The 13240-nt window shown below is 29.8% G+C and overlaps 1 protein-coding gene across 1 annotated transcript; it reads left to right on the forward strand.

Moving 5' to 3' along the window:
• Positions 1-6968: 6968 nt before the first annotated feature.
• On the forward strand, positions 6969-12442 carry LOC110729363 (myb-like protein X). The gene is made up of 3 exons (XM_021909098.1): positions 6969-8269; positions 10630-10801; positions 11595-12442. The coding sequence occupies exons 1-3, from the start codon at positions 7466-7468 to the stop codon at positions 12095-12097; spliced, it is 1479 nt and encodes a 492-aa protein (XP_021764790.1). The 5' UTR covers positions 6969-7465; the 3' UTR covers positions 12098-12442.
• Positions 12443-13240: the final 798 nt, after the last annotated feature.

Here is a 13240-nt window from a genome sequence, read left to right on the forward strand (position 1 = left end):
GTCGAAAAATGTACAAATCAAAGTGATGTATTTAAAATAAACCAGAGGGACTATATAAATAGTGTTGAAGTTAAATTAGAGCATTTAATTTAAAACGGAGGGAGTATTAAGAGCCAAACTGTGTCATTATATTTCTGAGATTCTAATAGATCAAGCAGTTGTCAGCAGGCAAAGCAAGTGTCGACAGAGCAGAGCAGTGCTGAGCAAAGCAAAGCAATTGTTATTAATTCCTCCCTCAGTGTTTCATAATCATCGCAACAGTTTGACTTTTGCACTATTCATATGTTTACTTTGACTATACTTTTATCAATATGTAAAAAATATATGTTGCCATTTAAGATATTTATGAATTAGTCTTTATGTATACTTTCATTATATTATCCTTTTATAATTCTTCATATACATAACTACAAATATTAATGGTTAAACTTGCACGTTGAAATGTGTCCCAGTCAAAATGTTGTGATTATTACAAAATGAAATGAGTATTAATTATTAATTAATACCAAATTGAGTAGAGTAAAGTGGAGTAGAGCAATGCAGTGTATTGCGTATAGAGAATTTATCAACAGACAAAGCATGTATCAGAATAAAGTAGAAAAATAAAGCTCAAAAGAATAGAGTCTAATAAAATCAATATGTTGCATTTAACTAATTAACTTGAAGGAGTATCTTCGTGGTTTTTCAAATTAAAGGTGGTGAAATACAATGTGAAATTTGATTGAGTTAGCAATTGGCAATTTGTGATTGGCACTGGCACTCTGGTACTATGGCAGCGTACAATGTTAAGGGTTACGCAACGACAAAGTGCACTAATCTACGCATAAAGTAATGCATGGTTACGATGTCAAATATTAATGAATGAATCTGACGGTTTATATAAAACGTAAATATATTTAATGATCTCTGTTATCAATAAAGACTTACTACTACTGTACAGCGTACTACAGTATAAGACTGTTTCATTGTTGGGTGCTTCTGCCAATTTTTAGCACGCGTGCTTTCCTTTACTACTCTCTACTTGTCCTTTTCTAACTTCTCTTCTCTAACTTCACTAACTTTCTTGTTTTTACTACGATATTATAGATAATTATACTACGTAAAGCTTACATTTTATTTGATAATTAAGCATTCATATATATATATATATATATATATATATATATATATATATATATATATATATATATATATATATATAATACCTACATATATACTCGTACATTGTTGGGGAATATAAGCATGCATATAATATTCCTACACACATTGACACGGATCAAACCCTTTGCCCCCACTTCCAAATCAAATGGTCTATTTCGTTAACTAAATATGGATTGACCTATAAAGAGTTTTGGCCCGATTAATCCTTTCATTTAATTACTTAGCTTATTCCTCCAGAAAAAGTTAACATGCACGGTAAAAATAGGTCTCTTTAAAAAATAACTCTCCTTGTATATATGGTTTGTTTAATTAAGGAGAGTTACCTCATCATATACAAGGTGATCTAACCATGTAATAGTATAATTAGACTCTCTATAAGTTGAGCTAGAATTTGAGAACTATATTTGAACAATTTGCTCTATATGTTTTACATATAAATTATATCGTTTTATTTATCTTAATTGAATGTACTCTGCATCTTTTATGAAATATTTGATTTTATATTATTTAAACTTTTTTTTTTTGACAATCATTGAACGCATCAATATATATTAGCCTTTATGTGTCTAATTAATATAATCTTATTTGAACTTATATTTTGAAATATAATTTGTGTAAAATAAATCGAAATCAAAATCAAAATCAAAATAAGATAGTTATAACATAGTAGGGCATTAGTTTAACTGTTTACTCCGTATCATTTTGATTTTAGCTTTTGAACATATTTATAGATTGCCAAAATTGAAAAAGCAACTAAAATGTTATCTCAATTTTCCAAAGATTGATGACCTTGTTATTTTCTCCATAAAAAAAACTTTGATATTACTCCATAAGATCTAATACTGTGTACTTCAACTTCGTAATTGCCTAATGACACCAAAAATAAAAATTTTACAGTAGTTATTTGAAATATGACTACCATAATGTTTTAATGAATATATAGTTCATAATTGACATATTTTTTCCAAATACTTAATTATATTACTTTATTAATGGTATTAAATAGTATTATCAACATTTTTTTTGATTTATCAAATATTTAGTTTCATTTATTTAATTTTTATTCTTATTTTATAGTTTCTCAAAAAATATTTATTTTATATTGGATTAAAATTTTCAAAATTTATATTGACATTGTAGATATTATAAGACTAATTGTGGTCATTTTATAATGTGAAAAAAATGAACCAATCATACTCCCTCTGTTTTTTTTATTTGCATCAGTTTGACCGACACATATACCGAGACGCAACTTTGACCACTAATACCTTTAATTGTATGTTAATAAAAATTATAACAAAATTATATTATGAAACTAGGCATTACGACTAATTTAATGATATATTATATAATAATTTTTATTTATTTTATAGAAGAGAAAAAAATTAAGTCAGCCATGGTATGTGAATAGTGCAAAAATCAAAGTGATGCATTTTAAAAAAAATGAAGGGAGTATTATATATCATTAAAATAATATGGTAGTCGTTTTTCAAATGACCGCTGTAAAATCATCCCACCAAAAAGGTCGATTGAACATGTTGGATTTTCATTGGAACATGAACTTATCTGAACACTTAAGAACTTATTGTACTCCCTTTATTTCTGATTAATTACAATATGTTAACTTTCCGATTCTCTTGATTTGATAGTATGTTACTTATTGTTCTAGGGAACTAATTGATGAAATTAGCAAAGGGGTATTTGTGAGGGATTGAAAACATGGTTAAAGCTAAGGTGTATTTGAAATTTATGTGCTCCATTTAATAACGTTTTTCAACAATTATTTATTTAACGTTGGAATTAAAACTCTTGGATTCCGACTTTCAAATAATGATTAATTTTTTTACTTTGTAGTCTCGTAGGTAAACTCGCTGCCTCTTGTCAAGTGGTTGCTTTTAACAATAGCAAACTATTCACTCCGCTATCGAAGGATAAAATTGCATGATTGTGCGTTATTTTTATTGCATTTCTACAATTACACTGCCCAACTCTCTTAGGTACTGTTCAACTACAAAGTTACCACTTTCACTAATCATATTGCAAATCAAAAAACAACGTTGAGATAAAAAAAATTAAGATAGTTATTTTAATTATGAAATTGGCCAACACCACTTTAGGCAAGCAAGCAAGAAGTTCATGAGTAGTAGTGATTTTCTAAAAGCCAAATAATTTAATGTCTTGTTTTTTTATTTTATTTTATTTTGTAAGAATTTGTGTTAGGTTTTGTTTTATTATATTCGGTTCAATATAGTTCACCTCTATTATCTTAAGTTAAGTTCATTTCACCTTTATTTAGTTTAGTTCAATCTTCATTCAATTTATTATTATCATCATTATTATTCATATTTTTAGTTTAGTTTAGCTCGATTTATTAGAAAAACTAATAATAAACAATTCAATTCAGCTTCAATCCTAATTTAGTCCAAAAGAAGAAGACCTTAATTTAATGTTAATTCATTTTCTTCTATTTTGCAAGTTTAGTGATTTCAAAGTGCAATGGATCAATAAGTTTAGCCATACATCTTGCCTAAAAGTAACTTGCATTTTAATAATATTGGTTTATAAACTTCTTTGACAATATACTATGCATAATGTTTGTTCATGTATCATTTTCATATGAGTCCATTTACTAATTTAATTTTTAATTGATGACTTCAATTATTGTTCTTTTGCTTAAGAATATACAAAATTAAATTATAAATTTTTGTAAAAGGAATGAAATCTTAACGTTCTAGTTCGGCTCTACGTCATTAAGCGGATGATGTTATTATGTACTCCAATTTTGCACGCAAACACTCGTAATTGATTGGGCAACTTAGTGGACGTTATTACAATCCTATGTCCTTGTACGTTGCATGAGATCAAACTAGTTATAATCAAAGGGAATAATATATTTTAGAGGAAGAGGGAATAATATTAATCGGCAAAGATTTGTCCCTCTCTTATATTAAAAGGTTATGAGAGGATACATATATATCTGTTTCCTTCTTTTATAGTATAATCCGAGATATATATAATATATATCATGCATCTCATTTTTACTACGAAATATTAAGTTATTAAAAAAAAAAAAACTTTGTAATGTACTCTGTACTCAATATTTGGGGGATAATTTTATGAAGGAAAGATGATAGTAAGACAAGCTAGCATCGAAATTTCAAGGATGTAAACACGAATATAAATGGTAACATAAAACTTAGTGATAGAGTATAAAACATATTCCTGGGTTTTAACTATTAGCTTAAGCTTTTTGTTGACTTGATCCTTTAACATGGTATCATGAACTAGCATGACACAAAGATCACGGGTTCGAATTTCATCCACATCTTCTTTCAAAATGGGCTCTCGTGTAAAGGGGCGTGATAGAATATAAAACATATTCATGGGCTTCAACCAACAACTTAAATTTTGGGTTGAGTTGGTCCTTTAACACTTAGTTTGTGGGCGATTTATATACGTACAATCAATTTTTTTAACACTTGGATATTGGTAGGATAAGTGACCCATGAGAAAATTGTTTGTGTGAGATATGGGGGTTAACCAGTTTGTTAGGTTTAGCAAGAGCAAAACACAACACAAAATTTAAGATATGAACAAGTTAAAGGTGTGAATGAAGAATACCTAGAGAGAACAACAAACACAATCTTTTAGTACAAAAGTTACAACATTATTAATTACAACTTTGCAATACATAATTTATAAATAAAAGTATCTTATAGTTTATTTAATAAGAATTAAATGTTAAAAGAATAATTAGTACATGTAATTAATATAATAATAAGTCAAAGAATTGCAAGACCGAAGATGGTAAGTGAGTGTGGAAGTTGCAGAAAGCAAAATTAGGACAGAGTATGAAGTGAGAATCGAAGCCGAACGAGAAATGTTGCGGCAAGGGATGCGCTGACAAAGTGATTAGTTGTATTAAAAATCATGCTTTTCATATAAGTAATTATTACTGTCAAGCATTAAGCAGGCCACTCTCCTTTATTATTAACACATAATTAAAATTTATCACTCACCTACTAATGTGTCAATCGTAATTTTTCACCCGACACAATCCGTACAAATTCAATCACACCTTTCTATTTTAAACCCTATTAATTTTAATTTTGTTTTCAATTAAGTTTAGGGTTATATAGTCATTAAACTTGCACATTAATTTGAGGTAGGTGAGATTCAAGAGGCTTGAACTAAATTAAGTGCTAGTTGAACATAATAAATTGTATTTTGTATGATTAAATTATAATTGATAACTAACCTATTTTAATGAAAATTTGAAATCATCTAGTTAAACTTGTCCAATTTGGGTTTGGTTCTATTTAGGATTGCAAACGAGTTAATATGTATGTTAGGACTAGTTAAAAACAAGTTTAGCCATGACTCGTATGTCTAATTGGTAAAATAACGCAATGTTTGGCAACAAGAGATTAGTTGTTACTCCGTACTCCATAGTTATTAGATGTTTGTATGTATGAGTTGCTTTAATTAACTGATTGTACTATATAATTAATTATACTACGGAGTATGTGCTTGTATATTTTGTCTTTTTTTTCATGTGTAAAAGTATTTGGTCAATAACTATTAGCAGATAACTACTATATTGTGTTAAATGACCAATAAGGATATATGCATATTCTATTATTTTTACCTCGAGCAATCTTGGCAAATAATAGTAATTTTAATGATTTTTTCACCAAAATCCCTAAGTTTACACTTAATTCATCATATACCCTTGGACTTTCTTAAATACATCATACCCTCGAGTTTTCACAAAAATGAATCCTTAATAACTAACAATTGTTAGCTCCGTTAGTCATTAGGGTTGATTATGTTCTGAAACCACTCCAAATCCCTTCCTCCACCTCAAAAATCACCTTACTCCCTTCCCCCCAACCTCGAAATCACCTTAGATCTCCTTCCCCACCTCCAAAAGTAAATCAATCACATTATTAAGTGAGGGGATGGGAGAAGGAGATTTTGGGTGGTTTCGTGGGTGTGGGGGAAGGGAGCAGAATAGAGCAGAGCAGAGCAGGCAAAACAGAGTAGAACATCTCAAAAGAACAGGGCCTAACTATAACTAAAACAAAACATTGTTGATGTCACAGTTGTACACATGTTGCTGTATTATAAAGAAATTTCCCGCCTAAATCATAATCATATTTTTATAGGTTTAAAGTTTTTTTTTTGACAAAAAAGTTGTTAATTCTTTGACTTAATTTTTTTAAGTAGAGTTAAAAACAAAAAAAAAAATAAAAAAAAAATTTTTTTTTTTTGACTATTTTTACTCTAAATAAGTCAGTCTACGGTTGTTTTTATCTTTTAATATTTCAACAAAGTAAATTTATTTGGCATTTTTTTATTTGATAATACTTTCTCCTAAAAACATACACATATAAAAAGTTTGGTGATAAACTTGTTGGAAACAACTCTCACAATGACTTTGTTTAAAGTCGGGCATTGCACGAGAGCTAAACTAGTAAATTGATATACAATTGAGGTCTAACTTTAGTTAGATTACATAATTAAATTAGATTAGGCTAACTAGATAAAATCAGAAAAAATCAGATTAGATTAGACCAAATTTTAAAAATTCCGATTCAACATTCTTATTGTAGACAAAGAGAAAAAAGACCTTACAAGTTACAATAGAGATTTAAGTTAGTCAAACCTCTTATTTTACCTCAAATCTCTCCTAACCAAACACCCCAAAAACTGACTCGACTTGACTCTACTAATTTAAATCCCTAATTACTGAATCACCATGTTAAACTCGAAAATGAGAGTATTATCTGAACAATTCTGATTTACCTCTAAACCAACAACCCCACGTTGCTCATACCTAGGTACCTTCTTATGACATGTTCAGTCCCTGGCCGGATAGGAGAGTAAGGAGACCCCCCCACCTTCGTTTCCCTTTGATAACCCAAATCTTCCCTCAGTCCCACCTTCTCTTGGCTCTTTCTTCACTTCCAATTACCAAAATACTAAATTTTCAACTTCATTTTCACTCATTAGTTAAATAAAATAAAAGCCCACTTAAAAAATAAAAATCCACATTTTATTTTGTAGTAAAAATAAAATAATATCCCACCACCTTTTCTTGATTTCTTAAATTCTTCAGATTTGAATCAGAACTCTCCTCATTCCTTCCTCCCTCTCTTTCTCTCTCTTCTTTTCTTCCTCTATTTCTATCCACCTCTTCATTGCTTCAAATCAAAACACCCAACTTTTTTTTTTTTTTGGTATAAAAAACTGGGCAAATTCTCATTGCCCACTTCAAATTTGGCTAAAAAAAATCTAAAAAATGGCTCAAAAGCATTTGAAAGAATTGCTAAAAGAAGATCAAGAACCCTTTTATCTAAAAGATTATATTGCAAATAAGCAATGTTTATTGAAAAATAAACAACAACAAATACAAAAACTTCAACTCAAAAAACCCAAAAAACCCACTTCAATTTTACACAAAAATACATGTTTTTTCTCTTTACAAGACTCCCCTGACCTTAGAAAATCACCTAAATTATTTGATTTTCCACCTTCACCAATTCCGAATGCTAAAAGCCCTAACAAAGTATTCCTCCATATCCCTACTAAGACTGCCACTCTTCTTCTCGAGGCGGCGATGAGGATCCAAAAACAAAAATCAAAGCCGCAAAAGACCCAACAAATTAAGAATTCGGGTTTCGGGTTATTTAATACTATGCTGAAAAAACTTTCATTAAGAAATCGGACTCAGAAACTCAAGTCCGACCCCAAAACGGAAGTTAGTGAGGCAGATGAAAATGTTATTACGAGTATTGTGTCATGTTCAGTTTCTTCATCTTCATCTTCTTCTTGCAATGGAAGGTCAAGTAGCTTGGATTTGGAGAGTTCGATTAGTGGAAGATCATTTGATGAAGTAGAAGAAGATAAAGATGAAGATTTTGAGTTTACTAACGTTTTGAAAGAAAATAATAATATTAACAAGATTAGTAGCAATAATAATGGAGATTATTATTATTCACCAATTTGCTTAAGTCCTTTAAGTCCATTTCGTTTTTCTCTTCATAAAAGCCCTTCTCCTGAACGTTGCTCTCCTGCTAAATCCCCTGTTCGTTACAAATTTCAGGTGTGTTACTTTAATCTCCTACTAATTATTACTTCGTACTTGTTAATTTGTTATTTAAAAGTTTTGGTACTTGTATTGTGTTTCAAGTGTGTCAATTAATAACCAACGGAGAGGTGGTAAAAATTTAAAACATGCTAAACTATTGTATTGATATTCTTAAAAAGTAGAAATATTAATCATGAAAAGAATCGATTATATACGTGTTTAATATTGATTGTGTAAGCATTAGTAATGATGAACCAAGTACAACTTTGAGAGTATGGTAAATATTTTTAAAAAAATGTTTTATTTTTTGGTCATTATTATTATTTTTTTGGTGGGTAAAAGATTCCATCATTAATACCGTGATAGATGTTACAGAAATTTGTGACCAATCGAATAAAAATAGAATTTTTCTGAGCATTTTAGTTGAGTGGACATATCAATGTTCATGAATCATTTAAGTTACCTTAATTATATAGCAATGTTAATTATGTAATGAGCACGTTCTTATAATTTGCTTGTTATTATGGACATTGAACAATGCTTTATAATAATGTTGTTTGATTAATGAAACATCATTAGTATGATTAGACCTAATAATTGACTAATGCCACTTTATTAGAATTAGGTCATTCTTAAATTTGGATTCGTTTGTAGTTAGTACCTAATAATAGTGAGTAGGAATACTAATTTTAGGTCAAATCATACATGACTCTTTGCATTTTTTTTTTTTTTAAATGTACTCTCTCCTTTTATTTTATTTTTAAATGCAGCATCTATTCTTTACACACATTTCATAAAGAGATTAGAGAAGGTAAATAATTGAATTAATTACGGAGCAAAATAACTTAAACACTATGCTCCGTAGAATAACCTACTCGGTAACATACTTTATCTCTTCTTATCAGTGTTCGGATGATTTTGATTAATTTTTTTGTATACCAAAGGAAAATACGATGTGATAAAAATTTGTGGATGGTCAGCGTTGATTTTATTTAGTCAACCATGACAATTTAATACATTTTTTTTAAAAAAAGAAGAGCATTTTTTAAAATGCAGTATAAAATACAGTAAATAAAACTAAAAAGAGTTAATATTTTTATTGATCCGCGTGAACTCGTGAGTCGTGACTCAGCTTAGGTGACTATATTGAGCTGTCGGCAATAGAATCTGTACTCACCTTCTTTTGCCGGGGTGTTTTGTTTAGGAAAAGACGATTTTACCCTTTATTGGAAGGATAAAATGTGCAAAAATCCAAGTTTTACCAGGGCATGCATGTCAAAAGAGGGCAAATAGAACCTTGGTGGTGTAACAAAATTGTACTTTTATGATCACGTCTCTGCCCACTAAAATCTTTTCTTTTAAGACCTTGTCTGTTTGATGGGCAAATTATAAAATAAATAAAATATATATTTTTGGGTTTTTCAAATCGGACAAATTATGTTTTTGGATTTTTTTTGTCCATGTCATTTGTATACAACTAGTAAAATAAAGGTATTTATCTTGTTTTATGTAGTGTCAAAAATCTTGTTTAATGTAATGCTTGTGAGATAATTAAAAATTAATTGAACTGTAACTACCATTGAACAGTAACTACCAATAATTGATGTATTAACCATATCATATTATGTATAATAAATAATTATTAATTTATATTAATAGCTCCAAAAAGAGGACTCTATTATATTAGTAATAGTATTAAAGTGATTGCATAACAACCTCTATTTTTGGTTGTTCATTTATAGGTCTATTTGGAGTCAATTATTTATTATATCAACAATGTTTTGGTGGATCAATAATTGATTTATGCTAAAGCATCTCAATTCTCTTCAATGTACTCGGCTTTAGGAATATTAATTAGGTTGGTCTATAATTGATTCACTTTAATTTGTATCAAAGAATTAAGTCACAGTATAAAGGGAGAAAATAAAAAAATTATTTTACTAAATAGTCTAACAATAACTTTTATGAAATTTGTGTACTTGGCTCCATACTTTTTGGTGGTTGTAGCATTCTAATATAATTTAAATTAGTGAGTGGTTCGGACAATATTTAAATTAGCAAATAATAGGAGAATGTATTAAAAACAAACACCTCCCAATTCAAATTGTTTATATTGAATTGAGAATAGAAGTATTAAGGGTAATTGTACAATGTCAAGTTAAAATTTTTGTCATAACCATATTGTCAATTTGTCATTAAAAAATAAAATATTTATAGTTAAGCGGATAATATGACACATTTTTAGTGAATGAGAGAAGTGTCATGTAATTTATAAAATGTACGGAATACTATTTATAATACTCCATAGTAGATTGACAAGCAATGTTTGCTAATTATAGTCGGCATAACTAATGAAGTACTGTAAATTGTGATAGGGCAACGTAAACTACAAGCATGAAAACCTAACGAAATTCCAGCAAAAGGAAGATGAAGAAGACAAAGAACAGAACAGCCCAGTTTCCGTGCTTGATCCTCCATTCGAAGATGACTACGACGGACACGAAGATGACAGTTACGAGATTGAATGCAGCTACGCTTTCGTTCGCAGTAAGTAGTAGCAAATTTCTATATTGTTACCAAGAAAATGATCCCTTATAATTGATTTTTTGTTGCATGCTTTGTTTTTGTTGTAGGGTCTTTTTCATGTAAATAAATTGATGGCATGTTTTTTCATAATTTTTCCTCAAATTCCAAAGAAAACGATTTAGATTTATTAATCTTGATTGTGTCCTTTTTCATATGTTTGGTCATTTTCCTTTACTAAAGGGCATTTATTAGACCTTTTTTAACTTGTATTTTGCTGCTTCAACTTTCTCTGAAATTGGTCATATTAATAATTATTTTTTCAACAATGTTTTGAACCATACAATATTTTTGTGGGATCCATTTTTAGATATCTGTGGAACCGCATGTGTGGTTTTTATGACTTAATTTCGTACACAATTTTTGTGGGTTTTGTACTTTGGTTTTATACATCTGGTGCTAAGAATTTTACAGGATGTGATTTGATCACTGTTATTGTAATGATATCCTTGTTGGATACACCCTCGATTTCGAAATAACATGCCTAATATTTTGGTAATGTTTAAAATAGAAATGTGACCTATTCATAATGAATCCACTTGTTGAAAATCACTTTGCTAATTTGACTCGACTTGTAATATTTGCTAATTGATTAGCAAACGCGAAATAACAATCAAGTCGATCATGCATGTCTTATATCTGTTAGCATTCTTAGCAATCAAAATTTTTGATATTTTGGTGTACAAGTATTGAATTAAAATGTAACCTTGTTTTCAAAAAAAAATGTAACCCTGTTTATTTATTTATTTTTTCTCAGGAGCCCAACAAGAGCTGTTTCATAAGCTTCACAGGTTTGAAAAATTGGCGGAGTTGGACCCTATTGAGCTCGAGAAAAGAATGATCGAAGAAGAAGAAGAATACCAACTAGAACATACGAATGAATTTGAAGAATACAACCATGAAACATTCACATTCGATGAAGAAACTCAAGCCCATGACTTCTTGCAAGATATAATCAGGAAAACAGGTTTTCAGGATGCGAAGAAACCCGGGATCAAGAGACTTATTTCTGATCTAATAATCGAGGAAAATAGTGAAGAAGAAGCATCTGATGAGCAAGTCATTAAAAGGATATGTAACAGATTGGAGTCATGGAAGGAAGTGGAATCGAACACAATCGACATGATGGTGGAAATCGATCTAAAGAGGGAGATTAGTGACTGGAAGAAGTCTCGAAAGGAATTCGATGAGGCTGCAGTGGATATTGAAGTTGCTATATTCGCGGTATTGGTTGATGAATTGGTAGAGGACTTGGCATGATCAAGTTGAGAAACATTTTCCTTGGGGATTCTAGGAAGAAAGTCCATTACTTTTATGTTAATTTTCGCGGTTCATTGTTTCATTCTTTTACTACTTGGCAGGATACTTGAAGCATGGATCATAATCTAACTCGAGAGATTAATTAGGGTAATTAGGTAAGTAACCCGAGGATGACGATGATTCGGGTTTAGTGCTAGAGTAGTATCAATGTATGTAAGGGGGGAAAGGGGAACATGACATGTATAATACCTATATTTTGAGTAGCTTAATCATGAGGTTGCATCATTTTGATGCTTGCCCTTTTATGAATAAAATAATAACAGAATTAAGAACTTTCTTTGGCAAGTATTGTGAAATATATTTCTTGTGAATGTTGGATTACTCGTTTTTAATTAATTTGAATTAAACTCAATTATTTTGTCAACCAACCACAAAAGCAACCAGTCGGATTAAATAATTAATTGATTAACAACAGTTACTTAATTTTGAAATTCAAATTACACAGAGTTTAGCATTGACTCAGTCTTCATGCTCCCATGCTGGGGGTTTAAAAAGTCCCTGTATTGACTCCGGATTTTGCTTCACACTTGATTTTTATATGCAGATTCTCTTTCAGTTTCTTTTTTCAAAGTACAAGTACTTATTGGGCTTTTTTTTGATTCGGTAAAACAAACCCTTTACAAGAATTATCGGACCTAAACTCCATTTGTAACTAACATTAACATCAAATTCTGATCTAGTCTCTCTATTCATCCATTAGACTCTCACAAGGCTCACAAGTTATAATAACATTTAGATCTTCGGATTTTAACAAGAACTAAAAAAATTACACGAAAATAAAAAGGATAGTACTCTAATTCTCGCAAGAATAAAGGGTCTCTTCCTAGCCGCAACTAGAAAATGATCACAAGTCACAACAAGTGATGTTTTTGATTAACAGCCAAACGAGCAACGCTCAAAGAATTAATTCTCTAAACAAATCTCTCATCATCATAAGCTATTATTGATATGCACTCATATTTATATAGGGTGAAAAATCGTACAAAAATAAGATAGGAAACTAACAATCATATCCTAAAATAAGATAGAATATTAATCCTAATATTCTAATCATATTTGTAACCAACTACTAAATCTATCCCA

The sequence above is a fragment of the Chenopodium quinoa genome, unplaced genomic scaffold (assembly GCF_001683475.1).
Source record: "Chenopodium quinoa cultivar QQ74 unplaced genomic scaffold, ASM168347v1, whole genome shotgun sequence".
NCBI lineage: Eukaryota > Viridiplantae > Streptophyta > Magnoliopsida > Caryophyllales > Amaranthaceae > Chenopodium > Chenopodium quinoa.

What these genes read in the sequence shown, in the direction of transcription:
- LOC110729363 (XM_021909098.1), top strand. Translation starts at nt 7,466, where the DNA reads ATGGCTCAAAAGCATTTGAAAGAATTGCTAAAAGAAGATCAAGAACCC. An exon ending in CTGTTCGTTACAAATTTCAG is followed by an intron (nt 8,270 to 10,629) that starts GTGTGTTACTTT and finishes AAATTGTGATAG; the next exon opens with GGCAACGTAAACTACAAGCA. An exon ending in CAGCTACGCTTTCGTTCGCA is followed by an intron (nt 10,802 to 11,594) that starts GTAAGTAGTAGC and finishes ATTTTTTCTCAG; the next exon opens with GAGCCCAACAAGAGCTGTTT.